The 27064-nt window shown below is 40.9% G+C and overlaps 1 protein-coding gene across 1 annotated transcript; it reads left to right on the top strand.

Annotated features, from left to right (window-relative positions):
• Positions 1–26546, top strand: LOC117499221 (filamin A-interacting protein 1-like). The gene is made up of 5 exons (XM_034151599.1): positions 1–243; positions 20593–20935; positions 21519–21692; positions 21788–21966; positions 26516–26546. The coding sequence occupies exons 2-5, from the start codon at positions 20603–20605 to the stop codon at positions 26544–26546; spliced, it is 717 nt and encodes a 238-aa protein (XP_034007490.1). The 5' UTR covers positions 1–243; positions 20593–20602.
• The last annotated feature ends 518 nt before the right edge of the window (positions 26547–27064 follow it).

Below are 27064 nucleotides of genomic sequence, written 5' to 3'. Positions count from 1 at the left end.
CAAAGCAGCTCGATCATTCAGTCAGGACACGCTCCTTTTCCTCCTCTTCTTCTCTCATACCTCATCAGACCACCTGGATTGTACCAAAGGGCCAGCTGAGGACGCGCCGCAGGAGAGGAAAAGCGTTTTGGGAGCAGAGCAAACATTCAGGATAACGCTTCATCTGAGCCGGCAGGCTGAAGGCACGGCCAGTGGCACTGCAGAGGCACAGCAGCACAGTGGGCTAAAGCGTCGCTGTGAGAGGTAAGACTGGAGCTGGGCTGCGAGAGGTTGTGTGTGACAGGGGATGTGTGTGTGTGTGCATGCCCTGACAAACGCCTGTATTCATCTCTTTCAGTTTGAGGGAAATATGCAAATGCAAAAAGGTTCCTTTCTGTGTGTTGAGGGTTAGTCAGCACTATGAGTATCACCCACAAATCTATCTTGAATGCTAATTTATATGTGCTATATGTTTGGAAATATTATAAGCCAGGGGTTATCAATTATACATGCTTTTCATTAATAATGCATTTTAAAACTTTTCTGGATTTTATACTATTCTGTTTTCTGCAGCCCACTATCAACAATTTCTGAATTGAGATGTCTAATTTAAGTTGATAGACTAGGCTCTAAGTGAGCGGAAAGTAATCTGCATTGTGGCAGCTTTTCTGCAAGATTGCTGCTAATCAGACAGATATAGAGATTAGATGCTAGAACAAAGACTCCAGGAGGCTCTGGGGGTCACAGGGAATGTCTGCTGATCCTAATCTAACTGGAGTGAATTTGCTTTAATTGGGTTTCATTTATTTGTCAGGGAGACAGAAGACCTAATCAACACAGTTATTTGGTCTCACATGACGCTGTGTATTGTTTTTGAAAAACATGCATTTGAGCTCAAAGTCAAACTTTGCAGACTTACAGTAAATCACCTACGCTTCTCAATAGAATCTGCTGACCGGGGTTAAACATGATACGGCCCTGGCGGCAGTAACGGACCCCGTGGTCAAACTGCCCACCACTTCAAAGCTGCGGTGATAATTCATGCGCTCCTGTGCAGTGATACTGTCTTGAGTGGACCTGGTGTTGCACGACGGGTAGTATTGGTTGCAGCCAGGGAATTTCCAAAGGGCAGCGTGTCCATGAGCAGCAGTGTCATACAGTTCCTACAGGCAGGGAGGGAGGAGGTCAAGTTACCAGGCCTCAGTTTGGCAACGTCCTAACGGGGGTGTAACAGTCAAATGTCAGGCCAATGAAGCATTTTGACTTGACTTTAATTGTAAAACTCAGACAGTATTCATTTCCATTTTTCCAAAGATATAATTACACGCTCCGACAGGAAGTGCTGCGCTGACATTGATGATGTGTTGGTATGTAGTGGTCAGCAAAGTAAAAAAGAGATGTTACCAAGAAAAAGGATTAGCACAGCTCCCACCTATCATCGGCATGCAGCAAGGTTTGCAGTTACTCACAGGTTATGAATAAATTGAGCTTACAGTGGCATTAATAGGGACATAGAGCTGCCATTTGCTACCTTTTCTACTGACATGTACTAGACTACAATAAACATTAAAGGAACCAACAGGTGTTTTAGCATTCCTCCCACAAACCTCCCTCTTGTGAGTAAATATTTGGGCTGACAGAAGGTCCCCCAGCACGCTCCAGATGCAGCTTTAAAAGGCTTGGGGTTTGGCATGCGACTACAAGTGACAGGTTAATCCGTTTAAGTACGTACGATAGCGGGGCGGGGGGGACGCAGCCTTCTGGTGAGGCTAATCTGCCGTAAACCAACAACAAGGCAGCCGACCAACGGATTGATCAGCAAGTTTAAGGGGAATGGCCTAGGGTCATATGAGTTGAAGTACTTTGTATGAATTCATCCATATCAGGGCTGCCCAAAGTTGAGCCACGAGGGTGGGTTTGGCTTACTAGATGTTTAAGCAGGTCAAGAAATATCAATAATAAATCAAATAAATAAATAATATAAGTTGCTTTAAGGGAAATTGGTGTCCGATTGCCATTTTGTATCTTAACAATACAATAAGACACAATATATGTTTTCTCATATGCTCATTGCACACCTTTTAGATTGAGTCTTTGGCCATAACAACAGTGGATAAACATGGCGGGAATGCACTAGTATCTCACAAAATTATTTCTCGATGAACAAATCTGACGAATAGCATGCGATGTTAGACATTGCATAGCGTAAAAACAATGCATTATATGAAATATCTTTAGATGATCTGCAACAGAACCCCTTGCTGTAAACTCCTTTTGGTTTCTTTCAGAGTGATTGACAGTTTGAGGGTAGTGGGGCAGGGATCATTAGACGAGACACGGTTTAATAAACCTCTTGGCACCTTGAGCTTCACCAGCTGTAGGTTGGATTAGAAGGTCTGGCTGCAGAGGCTTTATTAAATGCGTTTGATTCATCAATGGGGAGAGCTCAGCGGTGTGTGTGTGTGTGTGTGTGTGTGTGTGTGTGTGTGTGTGTGTGTGTGTGTGTGTGTGTGTGTGTGTGTGTGTGTGTGTGTCAAGCTGGCACGAGAACGTGTGTCTGAAGGAATCAAACGTCTCCTTAATTAGCCCTTAGAAAACAGATCCTCCTGGTTTTTTGTGTATTACTTTTAAGTAAATCACTGAAAATGAAAGAACTGAATTTAGAGGGGAACGTTGCTCATAGGTAAGGCTTTGAATTTGGATTAACATAACTTTCTCACAGTTCCTTGTTCTCACATTGAAATCATATCAGCCAGAGACATGCTTCACAACAGATAAACGTCACATGATATCAGGGGACGCTTGGTGAGAAGTTCATGGGTCGTAACTGTCATCCTGCGGTGGCTGCTCGTAATAACCAAAGGCCTGCTGAAGTGTCCTTGAGCACACATTAAAGCTCTGTGCTGGGGTGCCAAGGGAAAAGTCCACAGGAATACATAAAGTGTCATGTTACATATTTGGATCAGGGTAAAGTGAAACTTGAATCAGGGTAATCAGAATCCCCGATTGGTCTTTCCCTGGGCTAGTGTGATCAGTGGTTGAGGTGACCCATGACAGATTAATACATTATTTTATATGTATTTTTAGTTATATTATAAGTTTTGGTTGTTAAATCAAAAAAGTTGCCAATGTATAAGATTTCACTTTTGAAACTAGTAGTGTTCGCGCATATACTGAAAGTTCTACCTCTTTTCTTGAGATTGTGATGAGAGCATTGATGTGTTGAGTGAATGGTTTTGAAGAGTTAAAGAAAATGTATGTACAGTACAATTTATGAAAGAATAGAAATGTCTCATGATGCGCATTCTGCTGCAAAACAAGCAAACGTTGTGTCTTCATTGTGATGTTTTTTTGATGATGCGTTGTGGGGTCGATCAGTCCAGCATGTTGACAACATGGCGTTTGGCTGAGGGACCACTGACTTGTTTCAGTGCTAGGATCCTGTTTCTCTCACAGAATACCATGCGCTCGCAGCTCTGGGAAAACAGCACTATATATACCAGGAGAGTGGCGCAATGTTGTCCCACATTAGTCTCTTTTATGTCTCACAGCTTGATCCGCAGCCTACTGCTGTCAAGTGAAGTCAAAATAAGTCCGTGGAAATCCGTTTGTACAGCGGGGTGGGCTTTGAAAGATCAGCTGGAGGGTGCTTTCACAGAACGTGCTCCCATGAGAGCAAGTGAAGACAAGCAGACGAGGCTGAGGGGTATGACTATATAAAGGGAAAAGTCTGTATTAGGAAGAAGCTCTGGTAGCAGCAGGTAGATTCTCATTTAGCCAATTAGTCTGTCTGTTCCCATAGACTGAGATACATCCTACCTCTTCCACATGATCCATCTATGTCTGTTTTTCCGTGAAGCAGGAAATACACATTTTTGTTTATAAAGAAGGTTCGGGGCGGGGGTAAATATCTTTGGAGGAATAGATGGCTATTCAAGAAAGGTGAGACTTTATACTGTCAAAAAGTAACAACTGCAAAATGTTGCTAAACAAGAGTGGTGTTTTTTAATTTTTGTAATGGTTTTACCCACGAGACGGCTGTTCCTGGATAACTATTGTTGACAAAATGACGACTTGAATTTGAATTGTAGACAATTTGGTTTTCAAAGCATGCAAGGAGCTGATGCTGACTCGAAATTTGAAAGAATTTGCATATGAAAATTCAGCATCATTTTTTTCATAAGAAATCATACAAACTGTTTTAATGACGTTGCATTTAAAAAAAAATATATATAACCGCATACATTTCTTGAATATATGTGCCGTCTTCACGTCAAAAAATTCAGAGTCAGCTCAAATGCTTCAGTCAAGATGTGGACAGAATTCCATCTTCTTTACAGTATGTTGCATTTTATTGCTGACACCTTACTTCAGCAAAGTGTCTTCCCCATGTGCATCACTAACTCACAGCTTAACTCCAGGTGCATGAATAATTCACACACATATCTTATAGCCGTTTGCTGCAGCAGTCACCGCTCACTATCTATAGGGAGGCGTGTGGCGCAGTGGAGTAGTGCGTTGGTGTTCGGATCAGGGGAGCACAGGTTCAAACCCCACTGCAGTCAGCATGTTGTTGTTTCCCTGGGCAAGACACTTCACCCCAAATTGCTCCTGTGGGGATTGTCCACAGTATTGAGTATGTAAACAAAACAGGTAGAGGGCTGGTGAATTCAGTCTAACACAAATGAAATGCAGATGGAAGAATAAGTAAGACTACAATGTTTCTGAACAGATAATGTGCTAATAGTCAAGGTATGTCTTTTCATTTCCTGAATGCTATCAATTTACGTCATCCACATTGTTTGGATTTGCCAGTGCGTCACCACCATTACTTTATTTAGTGTCTATGTTAAATATACAACAAGGGCCCACTCTAACGTCAGCTGGTTGATGGGGCCAATGCTTTCCATGATGCAGCAGAAATGGTCAGGGCCATGTGGAAAAAAATCATTCAGGACCTGATGATTTAAAAAAAGGCTATTCAAGTGCAGTACTGGGAAGTTGGTGACGTGGAGTGTAGGTGTCCTGGTGAAAGTCAATGGTAAAAAAGTATTTTTGGGCCCGATGGCATTACGTGATGGCCCCAAAGTCGATATTCCACTATTTGTCCACCATGTCAAGTAGGGGGCTACCATGGCTCTGTTGAAAGGTAACACAATCTGCTCACCGGCATCTCTAAAGCTCACTTATTAACACGCAGTTTTATCTGTCAGATTATTCTTGGCTGGTTCTGTAACATCCTGAGATGGTAACTATGACCTCATGATAGGCAACCGGCAGGGTATCTACAGATCGTTTTTATTTATGGATGTCACAAATGAGATACAACATATTAATCAGTGAGCTTGAGAGGTGGTGGATTAGGTTCCTTTGGATAGAGCCATGCTAGCTGTTTCTAGTATTTATACTAGGCTAGGCTAACCGGCTGCTGGCTATGGCATTACTGTATATTCTCTTCAAGAAAGTGAATATTTAAAAAATGTCAAACTTATACTCATCTGCTTGGCACACTGGATGATGTAAGCGACTACTGAAAACACTAAAAGTTCGCAAAACCTGCACCTAAGAACAAGTTACTTGTTCTGCATGAGTGCATCTTAGCTTAGCTTGCTTCGTAGCCATACATTATGTAAAACAACTCCCTACAGAGCTGTGTATCATGCAGGCCTCAACGTGAACCAGCTCACATCTCGCTGCTATTTCTGCATTGAATTTCCACCAGGGACTTGGCGTTGGTTGTGAAATTCTTGGCATATGTAACATGATTGGATATAGCGACACAGGTGGCAGCCTGGCTCTAAGTATGCACCAGAGAAAAAAATAAAACAAGTTAGCTCGCTGCGAACACTCTTTGAGCCCCCATTGTTGCCCCTCTATGTGTTTACTGTTGCTATAGAAGCAGACCCAGCTGAGATGAGGGAGCTTAGCATTGCGATGCGACATTTGCATTTGCTAAATGACAGGGTCAATTATCAGGCTATTTTCTGATGACCCACTAACATTTTCCCTGCTCCCTCTTATTTAGGAGACATGTTAAGTGCAAAAAGAACAGGAGGGAAGGAAGGGAGTGTTACAGTGGGGAGAAATGTCGCCCTGTGACACCTAATTCACTCGCTTTACCCCGAACAGACCTTTGAATTGTCCTAAATGGGCGTGATTTGCTCAGACTGGGGTTGAGTTTGAGTGCTGCTAGGATGAGGCCCTTCAAAGCGCATGGTGTTGGTGAGGGTGGAGGTGGGTGCATTAAACCCACCTGCCAAGATGACTCATACAGTATGCAGTGCAGGGGGCCAAAGCCACAATAAAGCTGATGTCCAAGTTGTGAAGGATACATTGTGGCCTTGGGAAAACCTGAGAGTATAGTGCTTTTAATTCATACAACCTCAACTAAGCTGTTTCCATCATTCTACCTGCATCGAGAGTTTGCAGAGCCCTTGTTCTAGATACAAAAACGTTACCATACTCTGCAATGATGACTCATACTGTCACAATGCACTGATACTCGACTGAAGAACAGTAGCATGGCGACTGAAATACAATGATTTTCCTTCAAGAAAAACATAACTCTGAGAGATGTTGTTTTCCTGCTTGGAGGCAGCATAGCAGCTGAGTATTAACAAAGCTAGAGAACTGCAATATAATCCTGGATTTGATGACCTCTTGTGGTATGAAGCGAAGCACCAGGCTGAGATACGCTGCTGGACTCCCACTGTCTTGATGGATTAGTTAGATGGTGTAAACAAAAGTCAGACAATAACACAAACAAACTAACTGATAGAGGCAACTGTCGACCAGTAACTCACATAACTCAAATATTTCTTACTGAATGCCAATTAGGCTTAAAATGTATGTATATATAAGAGCAACGTGTCACATGACATCGACGTTTAAGATTTGAGTGGACTTATAATCACTGACCGACTCAGGTAATCACCTCACCTTGAGAGATTCATACACTGCCAGATAATGCGATCCCATAGCAGGGACCGACAATAATTGCTTATTATAAACACATCACCTCTGCCTGTTAGTAAAGTCGATGCAGTCCCCATCATTGATTTGCTGTTTTTTCATTATCTAGGCACTAAATAGCACAATATAATAAAGTCGATAAAGTCACATTTCAGCTTAGACAAATGACTTAAATCAAACTTTGGCTGCTGAAGGACAAATGAGCAGACTACAGTACAGACCCTCAGAGGGAAGTGGTCCAACACCACCAGGCAATGTCTCCGCCTCGCTTCTACTGGCCAGGGGATTGGATGACCCCTAATTTTAGCCCGGGGTTTGTCGGCCACTGGACAGATTAGATTACAAGCAAATAGGCGGTGATGCCACGGTAATTGGTTGGGGAGAAAATAAGGAATATTATGATATATTAGCCTAATATGCGACATGATATTTGTTGTCCTGAAAGTCAGAGTCCTAAAGCCATGATGATCATTAACTGAACTCAAGTCCAGACATAAAGTAAGTGCATCTGCTTACACTCTACTAACTGCCAATCTAAAAACATCATATATTTGAGTGTGTATATATATATATATACAGTATACATATAATGAGCACGTTCATGACATATGTTCATGACTTGTGTGTATATATATATATATATATAATCTCGTTTCAATAGCTGTTGAGACATTTCAGTGGATGTATACAAGGAGTCACCCAATGATTAGTGGACTACAGTTTGGAAGCCTCTTGTTTGTCATTTTGGTTAAAGTTGTACGAAAAGAAACCCCGACAACGCCCAAACCGGACAGCATCGTGGTGGAGACCTGTCAATCCCAAAGTAGCCACACCCTCAAGTGTACCCTGCTTTTTATCGTCCATTTGACTCTAAATGGGACCGTAATTTCAGCCTGCTGATGGCTCTAAAGAAAAAACACCAGAGGGTCAACAAAGTAAGTCGGCTTCATCCTCTGGGAATCCTGAAGATCTGTTAAATATGTCACGGCAATCCATCCAAAATGTGTTGAGATATTTCAGACTGTTATTGTCATCTCTATGCTAGCTAAAGTGGATATTAACCCATAAGAACCCGGACCCATTTCTACTTTTGGGAACATTAGGGGGAACCTAATTTAGACTAAATAGACCACCTAAAACACATTTTTGACAAGTAACTCCCCCTAGTGTCAAATATCTGAAATGTAGCTAGTTCTGTCACATGTGTTAGCCTGGCACGTGGACATCTTGGACATGTTGCTATGGGAACACACAATCACATGTCCTGGACCGGGACCCACCAGACTGTTCAGTGTGTGTTACTTAGGGACTTCATGAGATAAAATAAAGGCTAAAGCTGAATAAGGAACTTTCCAGAACATTTAAAGTTCATGTGACACCTGTGTCCTTATGGGGGTGGATATTTGACTTTATATGCATGTATGGTTGCATCATTTTCTATTTGAAAAATGAATTGTTAAATGGATTCTAGTTATCAAAGCCAAAATTCAAAAGTGATGCAAAAACTGTAACTTTGATATAATACAATACTACACGAAAAATGACTGAGACTTCCAGGTTAACCTGTGAGTGAGAGGCAGTATGTGTGACAGCATGTAGACCTGATGGATGCTGAGACCCTGTAATCCTCGACTGTCAATCCTCTGTCACTCCACAGATGGATGGGTAGAGCGGGAATGCACCGGTGAATGTGTGTATGCATGCTGATGCATTCACATTGCTTATTTCTGTATCTGAAGTATGGAGTATAAGAGGAAAATATGAAGAGGATTTTATTTTAGGTCACACTTTTTGAGAAGAAAAAGGGACATTTTATTATTAGGCTTAATTTGTACTTTATTCTCAACATTTAGACTTTCTACTTTATTCCAGAAATGGTATTGCAACTTTATTTTCAACATTTCATCTTTTGAAATACATCTTTCTGCTCTGATTTATTTAGCTTGTGCCTGGCCATAATACACAAATGTTGAGTTTATTCTTGAAACATTTATTTCCATCCCCCCTGCAGAGTACATAAGTACGGTGTAAGCAGAGGTGGGTGAGTACAAATACTTCGTTACTGTACTTAAGTACATTTTTCTGGTATCAGTACTCCACTACTTATTTTTCTGATGACTTTTTACTTTTACTTCTTACATTTTGAACACAAATACCTGTACTTTCTACTTCTTACATTTTGAACACAAATACCTGTACTTTCTACTTCTTACATTTTCCAAACAGGCTGGTTCCTTTAGTTTGAATGTGTGTTTGGTGGCGTGATCATTATTATTTAGAGTCATTGCGTGTGATTTTAAACATGAGTATCTGTACTTCTACTGGAGTAAAGGATGTGGGTACTTTTGCCATCTCTGAGTGTAATTAAGTAACCAGCTTTTCTTGACAGTCGGTTAGTAAAAGGCTAGAGGGAAGCTGAACTAGTAGATATATTTATTTCCATACTGGGTGGTGAAACAGATGAGTACGCTTACGTGACTTCTAAGATCACATAGTGCAGATGCAGTTACTGTGACAGCCTGCTGACTACCTGACTCTATGTGAGAGTCCTCAGTCAGGGGAGCTAACATAAAACAACATTAAAACAGTTTCTTTTTATCCCAACCAGTGACTGCGCCTGGTAATTATTCCTGTACACTAGCTGTTTCCTGGTAAATGATCGTTGTTCAAATCAATTGATCTCTCTCAAAATAAACAAACAATATAGTGGCTGAATCAGACCGAAAGCATCTTAGGCATTTGATGACACAAGCTGTCTGCAGGCTGCTAATACAATGATCCATTTAACGTAGAGTAAACTAAACCATGGCAGATTGGAAACAAACAACACACCTTTTGGAAGATGTGCCCCCCTAAGAACTCTGCTAAATGGGAAAATACATACAAAACACAATTTGTACTTATCTTGTTCAACTTCATCCTTTGTTCGGCTAAACTGTTCCCCAGTTAAATCTGATTTAACTAGATGTGGTTGTGTTTTACACCTTCAGGCTCTGTACTGTGCTTCCTCTAACTCGTTTGGTGAAGTTGAATCAGAACTAGCCTCAAAATGTTAATATGATAACTAAATAAATATGCCATGGCTGCATCACCAAGTACACAATCTCCAAAAGGCCATTTCAAAAACTAAAAAAGTGCTGCCCTCTGCTGGCTGAACAGAGTCTGTATATTCTCTGAACAATACTTCAAAATAAGGCAATGTTAAAATTGGGAGCTGAATTTAAAATGCACTCGGGAAGATAAAATAAATACTGTCGTGGACTGAATAAAGGACAGGAATTTAAATATGTGACTACTGAAGAAAAATGCCATATATGGAAGAAGCGGTTTTTATGAGAACGCTTTTTAATCAACATTATTTGGATCTGACTGTGATTTTTTCTCTGGGTGTGTATGTGTGTGGGATGCAGGGGATCACAGTGTGAGGATGTTAGGGCTTGTACCGGAGGCCATTTGTCTTTCTCCCTGGTCTCCCATGTGGTGGCAGATCATTCCAGATATTCACACATCCAGACCATCGGATCTGTCTGGAGCTGCTCTGTCACACACAGGACACTTCAGAGGGGGCGGAAGGGATCAAGTTTTACAGCATGGAGAAGATCTGGATCTTTTTAAAATGTCATCTAATACATTCTTGTCCATTTCATTTTGAGTGGGAACACATTTCGCCGCTCTGGCGGCATTTGATGTGAATTGAATGCACATGAGTGTTTTAATATAAAAGTGAATATCTGCAAGGGCCAATCTTGGGCAAGGGCTGTATTTTCTAGTTCAATGCATTCAAACAACAAGTTGGTAGTGGTTCCCGAGTGTTTGTTCCCACATGGGGCCGTTCATTATCAGCTTTATCAGCTAATGCTCAACTATGTTCACCAGCTAGTTGCCCACTGTGGTTCAGTTATAGGTCATGCCATATCTGCTATTACTACTGTTATGTGTATGATATTACTATCCCGCAGCACTTCCTGGCCAACTCCCACCGCATCAGTCCTCAAAGCTTCTCTTTCTCGTAATCACCTGCTCTAGAGAAGACACGGTTACAGTCTGATGACACGACAGGAGCAACTGCCAATGCATGGAAGCCGATACAGGATATTAAATATATTGGGCGTTTAGAACGTGTACTGAGGCCGACATGGGAGCCCATCAGGGTTAAACATAGAGTCAGAGAGCAGCAGCATGAGAACGAGGCTCACTCTGCGTGCGTCATGTTTTGCTGATGTTTGAATCCAAACTGAATTACTGGCCCCATTAAAAAGTCATTTGGTCCCGGTTATGGTTGAGAGGTCGCTGAACTTCTGTACTGCTGTGTGTTTTTGTTTTCACCAGCTTGACCTTGTTAAATGTGAAGACCTTGGCACGAGGGAGATCGCTAATATACAGTGAAGGGAGGCCTACACAATTACAGATGTTACACACAGTCAAACACAGCGCTTGGAGCCAGCCGTGAGATCATGAGAAAGACATTCTCATTGGCAAAACTGTTGGACAAAAGCAGACAAACAGAACGTGTGTGTGTGTGTGAGAGTGTATGTGTACATTCTGTACGGCAAGTGAGACTAACAGCATGTATGCTTGGCAACGTTTCATCCGACTTGGCTCTCCTCTCAGACTGAGAACTCCTTCAAATGTAAACCTGGCAGAGGAAGCATCAATGCTGTGTCTCTCCTCCTTTATTCCACTTTCCTGACTGTCACCAGCTTTATGTCATGAAACTTGAACGTGATGAGAGATAACAAACAGATTCCGCTGTTTCTTTCCCCCCTCGACGTTTATCTGAGATTGAAACATGTACTCGTTTTTGTTTCACAGTGACATTTCATAAAATGTTTAAATGATCTCAAGCCAAGACAGTTTAATTTACATAGCTGACAATTACATATTTGTAAGAGGGCTCTGCAATATGTACCATATAAGGAATTAAGGCTCCAACTTCAATCAATTCATCTGCCAACTTTCATTTTCCCGTGTTCTGTCTGTTTAATGTTAGAACATAGTCTGACAGGCTGAGATCACATCTAATAACGACTGGTTCATCTGACCAAGACAAAAACATTTAGCTAACTATAACTTAAAACAAAGAATAGCAGCATATTTTAACATTTGAGTTTCGTTTCGCTTGAATAGTTGATACAAAGAGACATGATTTAGATCCAGAAAAAACAGCCAAAACACACGCAAAACAAGAAAAGGTTAAAATAGACAAACAGAGGAGATAACAGAGGAGTGATTTGTCTTCCAGCACAGGCAGACATTTACATTTCAGCTTATTGTAACTTCACTTGAACTTTGAGATGAACCTTTGCTGACGTGAAGGTTCAAGCTTTAATGGAAAAAGGGCTCCCTCTGGTGGAGAACATCGTGTTTCTGTGTGTTTTTGTACCGGTGATATCTTTTGGTCAGATTTCAAATGCACAGTGGAACTATGTAAACAAATATGATCTCTGTCCTTGAGATACACTTTCTAGTGTGCCAAATAGGATGCACCAGGCAACAATATGGTCAGGAATATGAATTTATAACAAACAACTATCTGAGTATCTTCACAAAGACTTGATAACGACCTTTGCAATTGTTCTAGCTAAGGCAAATCAGAGCAGACTGCCTTTTCAGCAGGAGGGCTTCAAAAGACAGGCTCTAAAACAGAGCAGAGATATATTCTGAAAGAAAGTAGGAGGAAAATAAAGTGTTTTTTGAACAATAAAGTGTGTAAACATGTTCTAGTAGATATGCAAATATAGTATAAAGTATTATATATATAGTATTATAGTGAAAACCTATTAATAAGCATAATAAGTTAACATTTAAATAGGAACCAAACCAGTAAATCAGCAGTCATGTCACCTTTTTTGGCAAAAATAGCTCAAAATATATATATTTTTTGTTTGTACATTTATTTGATTTTTTTTCTGCCACTTCTTGAACCTCTTAATGTGTAGGGGGGCTTTGCATGCAGCTGAGTAACAGCTTTGCTACATGTGAGCAGGAGGGAGGGGGGGGGGGGGAGCTGTGGCCCTGAGCTGTGGACCACTTCACTGCCGAAGAATTCCCAAACCACTTCTTTTGTTGCTTTACAGTCCTCACACTAATGCTCTCAGGAAACATCCCCGACGGTTTTATGGCTCTTCATCCGACCTCGAGGCCTGAAGGCTGATCGCTACCTGTTACCACGGCAACCCCTGCGCTGTTTGTAAACATTTCATTTCATTAATTTTTTTCGGCTACTTGATAGAAACCTCTCCGGCACGGCATGCTACTCTGACAGCTATAACTTGGGGAATGTTAGCATTAAACCATGATTTAACACTTTTTAACAACACTTTAAGAGTTGCAATACATGTCGAAACATTATTTTCTACTGTATACTCATATTTTACAATGGAACACCTAGTCTTTCACCCCAAAGGTATCTGCCTCAAACATATTTATTACCACTTAATGGTATTGATTAACACAGTACATGTTCCTGTATATCATTAAGTCATTTTTAAGGGCTCTAGAAGCTTACTTTATTAACAGCTAAAAACAGTTAACTCCTGTACCATACAAAACAATATATGTATTAATGTATATGAATTTTTATTCTTATCAAGCTTTAAGATGATTTTCATTTTACAAAAAGCGCTGATTTTGGCTTTCTGACCTCCTCTGGCTCTGTAAGTTTGAAGTTTAATCATCACTGACACGTCTATTTCTCTTTGGCTCTTTCTGTGTGCGGGCTTACACACAAAGACATAAACATGACTGTGAATACTGATGTGCATGGTTGAAATGTGGAATGTGTAAAGAAGAATGGATTCATTATTGATTTTGTGAATAATTTAATGCAAGCATGACTACTACATTCACTGCGAAGCACATTACAGATATTTAACACTTTAGTTATATGAGCATGGATCTGAAAGCTGTACTACAGAACAAATATGATATTTGCTGATATTTGATTATACAGTCAAGCACATGGCTGTGACCCCACATTCATCTCACCACACCAAGACGTTTAACCGTGTGAAGAATGTAGATTTTACATGAAGCAGACCGTGCCGCAGTGAGTTAGCGTTGATATTGATGCGTGACTGAACAGTGGTGCTTTGAGTGGAGACGTGCTGGGATGAAAACAAGCCTTTAAGACCTGATTTGCTTCTCCTCCACATGATCAATTTCTCCTGGGCCACAAACAGATAGTGTGGGTTATTGACACAGACACACTGCTGTGGTAGGTGTAAAATAAGTCACAGGATATACAAAATGGCGGTTGCTGTGGTAGGTGTTTTCCTTTTAAAGAGCCTAGGTACAGTAATCCTACACAACAAGTCAAAGTTGTGTCTAGGAATATTCTGTGATTTGTAGATATCAGTTTTACGTCTTATTTTGTGTACAATTTATGTTTGTGTTTGGCAATTTTCTCAGAAATAAAAAGACAGCTAGCGTTAATCCAAAAGGCAGCATTGGCTTTGTATATTTCGAACTTTACTCCTATTGTTATTCGTATAGCCCTACTGTTATTTGTATAGTCACTGAGAAATATAAAACAGAATGCCCTTTTGAATCCGGAATCAATTTACAATAGAATCGTGACTCCAAACTAACGCTATGTCCCAAATTGCTTACTATTCTTTAACTTGAAGTACAACACCAGTCAGACTAATGTGCTAGAAAACCTGTGGCCATATTTTGGATATCAATACAAGAGAAAAGCATTCATAAAAAGTCAATTCTCCTCCTCACGCCGTGTTATTGGAGAGCTACACTGTGCATGTCTGAGTCCATCCAAGTGGGAAAAAGTTTGACAAACGTTACATAATCTACTCGAGCCACCTGAAAGCATTTAGTCCCTTCAGAAATGATTGTAAGTGGTGATTTAGTGCACACTTTGTGTACAGTAAGCTGCATATAAACCCTCCAAAGGATACACTGCAGCTCCTCCATCTTCCCCTCCCCTCTCTTCCCTTTCTCTGCCCTCTTTTGATCTGCCTTTCTCTCCCCCTCAATCACATTGACAGCAGCGTGATGTCAGGCTGCAGGAATTCACTCTGTAATTTGTGCCTGTGCAGCGGTGGGTGTGTACATGCAATGCACATGTTCTGTGTGTTAATGTGCGCACAGGCTCCCGTTTGCATGTGTGTGTGCTGGAGGAAAGAGTAAAGAGGTGTATTCTCTTTGTGGCACACCTGCTTCCTCACCTTTAACCCTCTTGACTTTAACAGCCCTCCCTCTGCTTTACAGTACTTCCAGCTCACATGAGAAGTGAAGTCATCACTAAAAAGCCAGCTTGTTTGAGCTTAGAGACAGCAAGAGTGGGAAGAGTGCTCAAAGGTATATTGACTACGTTTGGGTACATTGGGGAAAGTTATGTGGGGCAGGGGTGTGGTGCTGGCTTAGATTATAAGTCCCAAGAGTCACAGAAAAGATCCCAAATCATAAAACCCCAAAATAATAAGCTTAATGGTTTTCTAAAGTGTTCAGATGTGCGATGAAATGACTTGATTGGCATTAAAGACCGACTTTATGAGGGTGTATGAGTTGCTGACTGGCTGGCAGGTGCGCTTGGTGAGTTCATTGCCTAAAAAGTCTTTGAATGAAAGAGCCTTTTGACCTGGTAGCTTTTCGGAGAAACCTTGGTGGTCCCGGCTAGACAAGCCCGAAACTGCCAAGTGTTTCCAGTAACAGCTTTGCTGTTGGCTTCGGACATTGTCCTCGCTGCTTAATGAGAGCACAAGGTAATGGAAGGGCCTCAGGGACGAAGGGGAAAGAAGGAAAGAGAGTCTTATGAATGAATAAGAAAGCTGTTTTTATTAATACTGCTAATTTTGAGTGTGGCTCAAGGGATGGCAGTGGTCCACCGCTTTGGTCCATACTTAAATATCTCTTCAAGTATGAAATGGATTGCCAGTATCATTTTGTACAAACATTAATGGAGCCCAGATGATGTTTTTAACAAATTAAGTGTACTCTACAAGTACCATCATCGGGTCAACACAAAATAATCACATTTCAAATACCCTTTGCTTCGATTCTGTTTTAAGGCTATCAGATGTCATCAGAATACGATTAAATGTCCAAGGATTTGAACCCGTGCAATGAAATTCCCTGTTCTTTACCAAAGCCTGTATATAAGAAGGGGAATTGTCACCGGAGTGAACAAGACATGTTCAGGTGACCAATATTTTGCATTTTCATGAAGTGAAAACAGTGAAGGAAAACTTAAAATAAAACCCAATAGAACAACCCCCGTTAGCCACGTAACTGTATATAAGAAGCCATTGTAAGCTTGATAGCATTTAGCTCAAACCATAACCAAAATAAAGTTTCTGGATCCGTGTGTGCTACAACCTTGATCCTCTAGAAAAGCTGTACCTTCATATGCATACCTGAAGTTAAAAGTCATAGGGAACGCTAAACCAAAAAAAAAACATTCATTAATCCTTCCTCTGTGTAAAGTCGTGCTTGTGCTTGAATGATTCTTTTCAATGTGTTGCCTTTAATGCCGAAACCAAGCCAAGCAGCCAAGTCCCTTGTATTACATCTTAGCACCTGTTAATCATAACATCACCTCCTGGCAGCGATCCCTGCTCACAAAATGAAAAATGATTGGAGTTTGTTCAATCTGCTCTGACAAAAACGCCCAACACTGGCTGGATGGGATTAGTAAGAGGACAAAGCATCGGTTTAGTAATCTCTGGGCAGTTTTACACATGTCATACACGTTCATTCAGGATGTTATTATGAGTACTTCAACAGATGGAAATCATGATGTATTATTATTGCGTATGAAGCACAGGAACCAACATGATAAGTGTTGGGTAATATTGTGACTTCAGGAGTAGAACAATACAAATCTATTTCATTTCATTTCAAACCTTTATTTAACCAGGTGATTGATCTCTTTTTTCAAGGGAGAGCAAGTAGGTTCCACATGAAGACATACAAACAGAAAACAACAGAAAAACTAAAAAGGACATCATACAACAACGATACAGGGATTTACAATCAGTGAGAGCTGCACAACTCTGCTTTTTGTCTAAGATATTAGCAATATCATTCACCACTTTCATTGTGGCAGTGATGGTGCTATGTTGCTTTCTGAAGCCTGACTGATGTTTACATAGGATGTCATTGTTACATAAAAACTCCTTTACCTGTTCACTCACACATCTATCCAAAGACATCATCAGAGAAATATATGTATTCCCTACTATGAACATTTCAAATGTGCACTAAAAGGCTCTCACAGGGTTATCCAAGGATCCGAAGAACAGATGGCGGGTAATTAACTGTGTGTGTTTGCAGTTTAGTCTTCACACCTTCTCCGAGCTGACGACACAGACAACACAGCACTGTCATGGAGAAAATATGTGCGAACGCAGCGTACACACACATTTTAAGAGCCAGTGTTTCTGCCTCCTTCGGCAAAGCAAGGCCCAGAGGAAAATTCCAAACAGTGACTTTATTATGCCGCGCTTTCATTTGGCACCGCTTTCCAAATTCACACCTTGTGTTTATTTCAATTTGGACTGTTATGCTGGTGTCACGGATGAGTTTTATCATATCTACTTAAGTGCAAACTGTTTTTCTCACGTTCAAACTGTTTATTTTAGATATAAATCTTGATAGTAAAAGCTCATTATGTTAACCTAATGATGTTATATATTTTGGCGTTGTCTTGATCTCGTTCAAATCTTAAAGGCCAAGTGGATACTTGGATAATGGAAGAAAGGTGTTTCATGCTGTGTAACTAAAATTCAACACGTGTTCTCACATCAGTTCATGTACACAATGCAGTAGAGCTCTGGCCAGCATTGTTGCACGCTTGCTCACCATTCCAGTGTTTCCAATTTTGACCGCTTTCCTCCAAGTTTCAGGATCATCGCACGCCAGACATATAACACTGATCTCAAAACTCATTTATTCGACTCCCACCTCGACAGTGAGGGAGCGATTTGGAGATATATAAGATCCAATACGAAGCTATTCTCCTGGCCCCTCAGTGAACCTTTTCATGAACTATGTGATATATTTCTGATCCATCTTGGAGATTTTGCAGATACGTGATACTTGCATAGGAATCCCAGCGGGGCCGCGTTACATGTCTGTGACCTGTGGATTGGTTGCGCAATCTCTGCTCAAATCTGCAGACTTTTATGCAAGTGTGTGTTGCATAATAGATAGTACATTTCAACAGGCTGCAGTTGTGCAGGAGTGAGTGAAAGCTGAATTAATTATGTATCTAGTGCTTTAGAAAGGTTACATTCTGTTCTAATGACACACACCGGGTAAGGTTACAAACTGTTCTGTAAACTTAACATACTGGACAAGAACGGTTTGCATGGACACTACGTATATCTGCACAAACACACACTACGTATATCTGCACAAACACACACTGCGTATATCTGTAGAAACACACACAGTGAGTGCCTGTAGCCCTGATCTCTGAGTAAGTCGATGTGGAGTCTGTCTTAGACTGCAGGGAATTACCTCAGCTCTGAATCATGTGGCGCCTTGCCGAGAGTGTGCACAATGCAATCATCTCGCCATCTTTCTTCCCCATAAACTGTCAGAGGGCCTCACACAGAGGGTGGACACACACAGAAACACGTTGCATAAAAGGCGCATTTAGGCTTATTCAGTTGGAGTGGTGTGATTTTGGTCTGTGGCAACTTTGGACCAAGTTTGAAATATAGTATTTTACAATTTTTGCTTCATTTGCGAGACGGAAAAGGTGAATGCCAATGTTATTTATCAAAAATGGCATGACACTACCATATTTTGGATCTGTAAAGATAACTTGGTTTAGGTTTAACTAGTGGCAAGGTGGAATAAGTCTCCATATTTGTACTTTTACAGCAATATTATAGTAAAAAACATTAAATTCTGCAACAGGAATTCTACCAAAGTAACAATAAGGTATTAAACTGTCTTGATAGTATACAGAAAAATATATACTAAGTATTAAAATGACCCTGTCACAGATATGTTATTCACTATATTTTATTACTGGAATGTTATCACTAACAAATGATCATGTAACACTCTAAATACATGTATACATATACTTTACACATAGTAATGTATTTGGTTGAACTGATATATCAATTCATTTAATTTAATTTGTAGCTGATCCCTTTTTTTCATTCAAGTACAAGTCAATTGCTTCGTCACATTTTAGAAAGCCATCACTATTTCAGAGATGCCAGGAGGAGAACTTTATCATTCATTACCAGAAGCACACTTCAAATATTAGTATGTTGTGTTGCCTAATGGATACAAACGACTAAATAAAAGTCAGTTAGTAGCACACTGTTGTGAAATACCATCTTAAGCCGAAACAGGAACTCCCGAGCTCAGTTACGTGGAAACATTTTGATATGAGCCGCGGCTGGGTAGAAGGTGATGTAATGCCTTTGGGCAGATTATTCTCTCTCACATCAAACACACACAAAATGAGTTTCAGCATGTTTTCATTCCAGTGCTGCTTTGTCTTCTGGGTATATTTACTTAAGCTGAGCATAATGCTGAAAAATAAATACATTACGGGCTTACAGTTGTTTGGCATGTCGGGCTGCAGTTCACAGCATACATCTATTTATCATAGTTCCATCTATCATAGTCAGTGAGTCACTAAATGGCCCATTCATAAACCAGATGTCACAAGAACACACTGTTCAGTACAAACAGACCTTGGTAGGTAGCCATGATGCTTTTTTTATTCGTACGCCATGTCCTCAGATGTTACGCCTTTTTTACGATCACTCCCAAACCATCAGACCACCTATCATCATCTGTAGTAAAGACAAAGAAAGTACACAAAAAGACCACAGCGCTCGAGTGGCTATATCCTCTGGCAGGACTGATTTTGGCCGCCTTTTTCTAGTCATTTAACGTCACAGGAAAATGAATTAGCCTTGAATGGCGGTCAAAGCACTGAAGGTCCAGATCCAAAAAGCCTTGGAACTGTCTGAAAATGTGCGCTATAACCGTGCTTTGTGGCCGGTGGTACGACCGGGTGATGATGACTCTATTCCGCTGAGTGACTAATAATAACATGGAAGGCAATGACGACATGTTGCGCTGAGCCGATGACTAACGTGGGTCTGAATGTGATACGTAGGTTTCGTTTACGGCTTTTTTGCATCATGATGAAAGATCAGTTGTATCAATAACGTGTGACGAGATCCAAATGCACAGTATGACATGTGAGAAACAAAAGTTATGTCGAGACATGCACAGCCTCCAAAGACGTTGAAAGATTGGAAAGCCCAGACTCAAAGATTTCTGCTGCCTTTGGTAATGTACCGAACATGTTTGTGCTCACAATGGTTGGAGCTGATTAAGTGAAAGTGGGATCCATGTCTACTAATGCCAACATCCTCTGGCTAGAAAATGTAAATTAAAACATCTCATCAGGCACAAAGTAACTCCTGGAACCCAACAAACCTCAAAGATTGATTACACATGTAAGAGCATCTGAGAGTGTTTTGTTCTTTAAAGCACTTCAAGTAAAGGTCATGGATTCAAATTGGCACATTTTGTATTCTGTTTGTTGTGTTGCCTGTGAGTACAGCCGAAAATATAGCCTCCAGGGCAAAACTAATAATAATAATGATGTTAAATATTCCTTATCTCCCATTGCTTCAACAGGCAGAGGAACATGCGGTCCCGCAGCAACAGTCTGGAGGACGTGACCAAGGCCAATCCGGAGCAGGAAAAATCGGACTCACGCAAGGGGTCTGTGGAGCGAGAGGTGCCCTCAGGAAGGGCCGAGCGCCGCAGCAGACACCGGGAGCCGCCGGATGACACGGGCACCATTCAGAGGAATCACAAAACGGCCAAGAACAGCCCCTGTGCCGGTGGGAGTGGAAATGGAAGTAGTAGTGGGAGTGGGAGTAGCGGTGCTCCAAAGGGAGCTCGGAAGGAGAAGACCAGGGACCTTTCCCGAGATGACCTTGTCTTTCTTCTTAGCTTGCTGGAGGGAGAGCTGCAGGTAATCCAAAGTGTATGAGTGAGCCTTAGAACAATTAGTCGGTCCAGCAGACATGGCAAAGGCCCCAGTTGGACATATAGTCAGAAACAATGGGTGAGTGGGCCCTAAAGATGGACTGTGTTAATGGACAGGCAACAGCTGAGGCTACTTCCTGTCATTCCAGCCCTGGATCCAGGAATCTGCTGGCACCGTTTGTATGATAGGAACAAGGCTAAGTCTGCATTACAGGCTGAGGCTTTAGAAGCTACATACAAAGAATCAAAGTCAACGCATCTATTGGAGGTGTTTTTAAGTCTGAATCTGTGGGCCTGCCTTCAGATAAAGCCTGGGAAAAGTTGCCCCTTAGCTTGTTTAGTTTTGCCCTATTTGTAGATGCCTGTGGGATTTTTTATTTAATCTTAAAGACACTTAAGAAGAGAGCCAAGTTCATGAGTAAATGTCCCTCACTAAAACGTAAGCTTGAAGTTATTTTAACCATCATTTGTTAAGAATAGAATCGTCTCTTGCTGTTTTGCTGCTGCATATTGGAAGTCTGCTTCATAAAGTTAAATCTAACCAAATCAACCTTCTTCCCCGACTACAGGCCAGAGATGAGGTGATCACGGTTCTGCGGGCAGAGAAAATGGACTTTGCACTGCTGGAGGCCAAATATGGCTTTGTCACACCGCCAACAGTCCTGCAGTCCCTGCAAAGAGACGCCATCCAGGGCAAGGCTGAAATGTTCCAAGAGGACATCTACGAGAAGCCAATGATAGAGGTAACAGCAACTCTCAATCAGAATTAGCGACCGCATATATGGGTCTGAAATAAGCTCCATGACAGGTGTCTTCTGTGTGCTTCCCCCCCCCACAGCTAGACAAGCTAGTAGAGAAGCAGAGGGAGACGCACCGGCGGATGTTGGAGCAGCTCCTGATGGTGGAGCAGTCGCACAAACAGGCCCTGTTCAAGCTGGAGGACGAGAAGAGGAACCACGGAGAGTTCATGAAGAAGAGCGATGAGTTCACCAACCTGCTGGAGCAGGAGCGCGAGAGGTCAGTGAATCAATCACCACGAGCAAACTATTAGCTGAATTGTTTCTTCAACCCTGCAGTGTCAAAATGTATTTAAGTTGGCTTCCTTGGAGATATTTTGGTGACATATGATCTAAATGCAATTACTAATAACATCACATCTCAAATGCTGATTTTGGATGCGCAACTACATTCTTCCATCAACCTCAAGGAATAGGGTGCAATGACCATTAGGCCATTTTGATTCCTGTTTTTTTAAAGCCTTATCAGAATGTTCTTCCTGACATCAGTAGAGTTTTATTTAAATTATGACTACAAAGAAACAACACACGAATGACATATTATGTGATACTCGAGTTGCAGCAGTTTTAACTTCTGACTACTAAGCAAGTTTCGCATGAAGTATTATCGGGTGGGACTAGATATTCCACAACGAGAGGTTATAACACATTTCAGACCTTAATTAGACTGCCTGATCCATTAAGATCTAACAGGCAGAACATAAAAAGCCTTAAACTATATCAAGTGACATTCATGTCATCACCACACATCATGCATGAGTTCAGCCCCTAAATGCAGTATCTAAGTGAAGCCAAATTTACGACTGATGCGGCTTTCCTATTTTAGGAATATCTGTCATCTCTGCTGTCCCTACAGTACAAGTGTCTTTAGGAATCAATGTCAACACGCGCATGTTGGACGGCATCTAGAGTCATTTCAGCATTTAGAGGAGAAGAGCGATCAAATGTTTGTCTTTTTCTATGACAATGAGATGAAGGATAAGGATAGTGGCCTTAAATAAGCTTAAGCGCATTGCTCATAATGAGCTTGTCCGCTAGTAAAGGAGTTGTTAGAGTCCTCCTTCCAATCCTCTGTAATGTTAGCATGAAATCAAATTGCTCTTCAGGATTACAGGGGAAACAAAAACAAAAGAATTCCATTATTGTTTTTCCCATGACCTGTAAATAGGTACTTCACTTTTATTATCACTGTTTATTGACCAAACGCTGTAGCACACCAACGTTTTTTTCTGGAGAGTAGGAGCAAGAGTTTGTTCACAGATCATTTTGGTTTGAGCTTGGATACACAAATAAGCTTTAACTTTGCAGCTCTGTTTTATGGTAGCACTGAGGATATACGGTATGTGAAGCAGAGTGAAAAGCTCTTTCTAATCCGCTATCCTGTGCACTGACCTAAGACCACAAACAGATGTTTATTCATTTGGCGTGGGATGTCAGTCAGTCATTATTGAGGTGTGTTTGTTAGTGAAGCAACTGCAGCTCATTTATGCTAATGTTAAAATCATTTGAAGAGATACGCCTCTCAGGTTTATGCCTTTATATTTCCAGGACAATTGTTTTAGTGAAACAGGTTTGTTTTACCAATAGAAAGCACTTTAAACGGAAATCATTTGTGCAACTGAAGATTGTGACTACCATGCTGAATAAGGTACATTAATGGGTCCTGAAGCTCAAATGAGTGACATACCATCAGGGCTGATACAGGGGCTCAAGCCTGGACAAGGTGAAGCAAACTTTCAAATAGTATCACCAAAATAAATCAGGAACGACTAGCAACTAAGAGTTTTCTTGATGACATGGAAAACATGTTGTCCAACACATTTTAAAAAGTGTTGGTACGTGTCATCAGATTGAATAGGGGGAGAACAACAGAGTCATGTTGGCGATGGTTGACTCTTCATATAGCTACAAAATCTCAAATTGTCACATACTTCCTTTTATTACTTATTACCTGGAAACATCATCATCCCAATCTGATATATATTATATCTGCAAAACATCTGAATTGTTAGATTGTTATATTTAATCACTGCTAGAATGTTTGTACTGTACCATAATTCCTGGTAGCACTTATTCTATCAAGTGCTATGAATTATAAAACATCATTTAGAGGCCTTGATAACATATTACAGCATGTTGTGTCTGTTAGCTGTAATTGCATCTGTGTGATGTAAGCAGACATTGTACTTGTGTTAAATATCCAACCTCACACTGGATTACGAGACATTACAAGTATTTTTTCTTACTGTACAGGCATGTTGTCTTAACGGCTCTAATGGTGGAACTGTGATCCATTAAATAGCGTAATGTGAGATAAGTCTGGGACGGAGCTGTTTAACATTGCCAGCTAAGACCTAATGTGGAAACATGTCCGACTGATTTCTTCTGTAAATGTCAAACAAGAGAGCCGTCACTGGGCTGTGCTATGTTTACTGCTTCCTTAGCAATATCACATATCATACACACACACACGCAGGGTATGTGCACTAACCCAAAACCTCACCTACGACTCAAAGGGGCACACTCACGGCCGTAAAACCACACACACACACACACACACAAATGCGGCCTCAGCAAATCATTTCACAAAAGAAACACAGCTGGACGTCGGCCCGTGACCTATTTGGGACGGTCACATCATTCCACTTCAGCCGTAGCAGAGTGTTTGAGTTGGACCGGAGGACAGTTTGACGACGGTCTGCGCTTTGTCACCAAGCATGTCAGGAAGGACATGGCTGCCATGAAAAATAGGCCTCTCTGTCAAGGATCGGGCTAATTACTGCGTGAGAAAAGGCGAAAAGATTTATACGACTGAGAGCAGACCAAAAAAAGAAAGAAGAAAAACTAACCTAATGGCTCTGAGAAGCATCAATCACACTGCATGTTCAACAAGATGCCAGATTACCATGGAAATAGTTGATGATGGTGTATATGTTCAGTGTCGGGTGCGCCAAAGACTCCAGCCTGAGTAAATGTATAGAACTGAGTCAAAATGTGTGTTCGCATCTGCTGTGTTCATCTGTCCTGAGATTGGACGCAGCTTTATTTATGTACTCTCAAAATGTGTGTCATGTGTTAAGTTATTAGGTAAACGTGTCTCCTCTTACTGTACCTCATTCCCTCCTGGAGTTGTTTTCCTAGGCAATCCTCACATGAGACATTAGATTTTTTAGTGCCGCTACACAGATAATTATGAGTTATAACATGGTACTGCCTATGCACATGAGTTACAGTACATGTGGGGCTTCATAAATGAGGGGCCAACAGCATTCATAATATGAACTGAGTAGTTTAGTTTGATGGATCTTTATTAGAGCTTGGGTTTTATTTCTTTAGGGTTTGTACATAATTTATATTGGTTATCAGCCTTCACTTTGTTCACTGATCTCCAACATTACCAGCAGCCAATACAATTAGGGATAAACTCTGCTGTTGAAACTTCCAGTGCTGATCAGAAAAATAAAACCTTTCATTTCTGTATAACAGTCCACTGATCCTCTAAAGCCCTTCGCTCGAGCACAAAACCCAGTTTGTTCAGCGATCCTGTTCTGCTCTGCTCTCCTTCCAAAACATTATTACAGAGGGCTAGAAAAACTGCTAACCCAGAAATAACTTTGACTCCTATAAGGAAACGTATCACTTGACTGAAGAGTGTTTTGAGTTTGGGCATGTATCGTATTAGAGGCACCACGTCACAGCAGGCTTTCATTTCTCTCGCACTGATGCATCATTGTTTTATGCATTTTAGCCCGATGTAATCATTTCCTTTTACGGGGTTCTGGAAAGTTACATCCTAAGGTAAGAGTTGTACATGGGAATGGAGAAAAGCCTTTTCCCTCATACACTTTAAGCGCTGTACACCTCCGCTGCCTTTTTTACTCTATTATCAAAGCAGGATGCTATTAAGACAGTAGACCCTGGAAGCTCCTAAAAAGCATGCAAATATGGACAGGGGGGATGAACTGGACTCCCCTCTGATAAATTGGCAATCGAGCGATGAGTGATGACCTCATCGGGTGCCGGGTACACCAGGAACAGCAGGAGTGTGAGAGCGAGAGCGGCATCCTAACCATCAGCAGATGTGACTTTAAACATGACTTCAGACACACACACACACAAACACACAAACACACACACGCTGCATGCAGCTACGCCACGGCAGGCTGTGTGCTGGCCTTTGTTCTTCTGCAGAGAAATGAATTTGATGACCATCTGTATCCTCTGATTTCATGCACAGCATAACAAAATGACTGATGCTAGTGTGTCATGTGAGAGAGTGCATGGAAATATGAGTCTCCTGCTATCTTTACCATTTAAAGCTACACCAGGCAACTCCACATGTTGATGTCTGCAGATGACAGCAAGGGGCATGAAACATGAACCTGGACTCGCAGAAATCCTGTGATGTAATGGCAGTAAAATGTTTACCAGGCCAGCTGGTCTGGGATCATTTTAAACCAGAGGGAGTAGAGAGGCAAAAGGTATGTTACTGAATCCAGGGTTTGTACAATTTAATACTTTAATGAGTTTCATTTGGCAGTTAAACATAATAAACGCTACCACAAAATCATAAACAGAAATACTAATGTGCTATATAATGATAAGGTCTTTGGATTTTAATATTGTCAACACTCTGACCTAAGCCTGTTATATATAAGGGCTCACTTAATGGAACAACAAACTGCTACTTCCACCATTTTCTTAAATAATTTTCATTACTTTTCTATAATTTCTTTCTTTTATTCTTGTTAATACTTGCCTGTGTCCAGGCCTCTGAATAAGTCTGGCATTGTGACATGAAGCTGCGTTTTTAAATCGGTTAAATGAGCGTTGCATGTACAGTAGATTAGCAATTAGCTTAGCTTAGATTAGCATTAGGGACTAACCCCATTGTCAAACTATGCATCATAGAAGACATTATCGCCGACATCCCAGCTTGTTTTAGTTTGATCTGCTGATTTTTCTCTGTGTTTATCAGACAGAGGTCTGTGGATAAATCAAGCAACATTATCTTATCTCAGACATGTCAGTGTCTGTTTGTACTGTATGTTGGCCAATAAACACAAAGAATCGTCAGTAGAGGAATGCCAAACATACACCCTATAGTTCTACCATTAAAGGGAAATTACAATTTGATAGAGTCTTGGTTAATATATTTAATGGAGAACATAGTTCGTTTTTGTTATGTTTTCATAAAAAATATGTTGTGATATTGATAGTGACATCAAAAATCTCTTGGATTTGATTGGCCTATAGTCTGATAGTGTCTTGCAGTCTCAACAGAAATGAAACGTTAACCAAAAGTGGTCGTCACTGCA

The sequence above is a fragment of the Trematomus bernacchii genome, unplaced genomic scaffold (assembly GCF_902827165.1).
Source record: "Trematomus bernacchii unplaced genomic scaffold, fTreBer1.1, whole genome shotgun sequence".
Taxonomy (NCBI): Eukaryota; Metazoa; Chordata; class Actinopteri; order Perciformes; family Nototheniidae; genus Trematomus; species Trematomus bernacchii.
Note: the sequence above shows the minus strand (reverse complement) of the source record. Positions and strands in the feature narration are given on the sequence as shown.

Excerpts from the sequence above, each read along its gene's own strand:
- LOC117499221 (XM_034151599.1), top strand. The coding sequence starts at position 20,603 with ATGCGGTCCCGCAGCAACAGTCTGGAGGACGTGACCAAGGCCAATCCG. Across the intron at positions 20,936-21,518 it reads TGCTGGAGGGAGAGCTGCAG|GCCAGAGATGAGGTGATCAC; the intron begins GTAATCCAAAGT and ends CCCCGACTACAG. Across the intron at positions 21,967-26,515 it reads CTGGAGCAGGAGCGCGAGAG|GCCTCTGAATAAGTCTGGCA; the intron begins GTCAGTGAATCA and ends GCCTGTGTCCAG.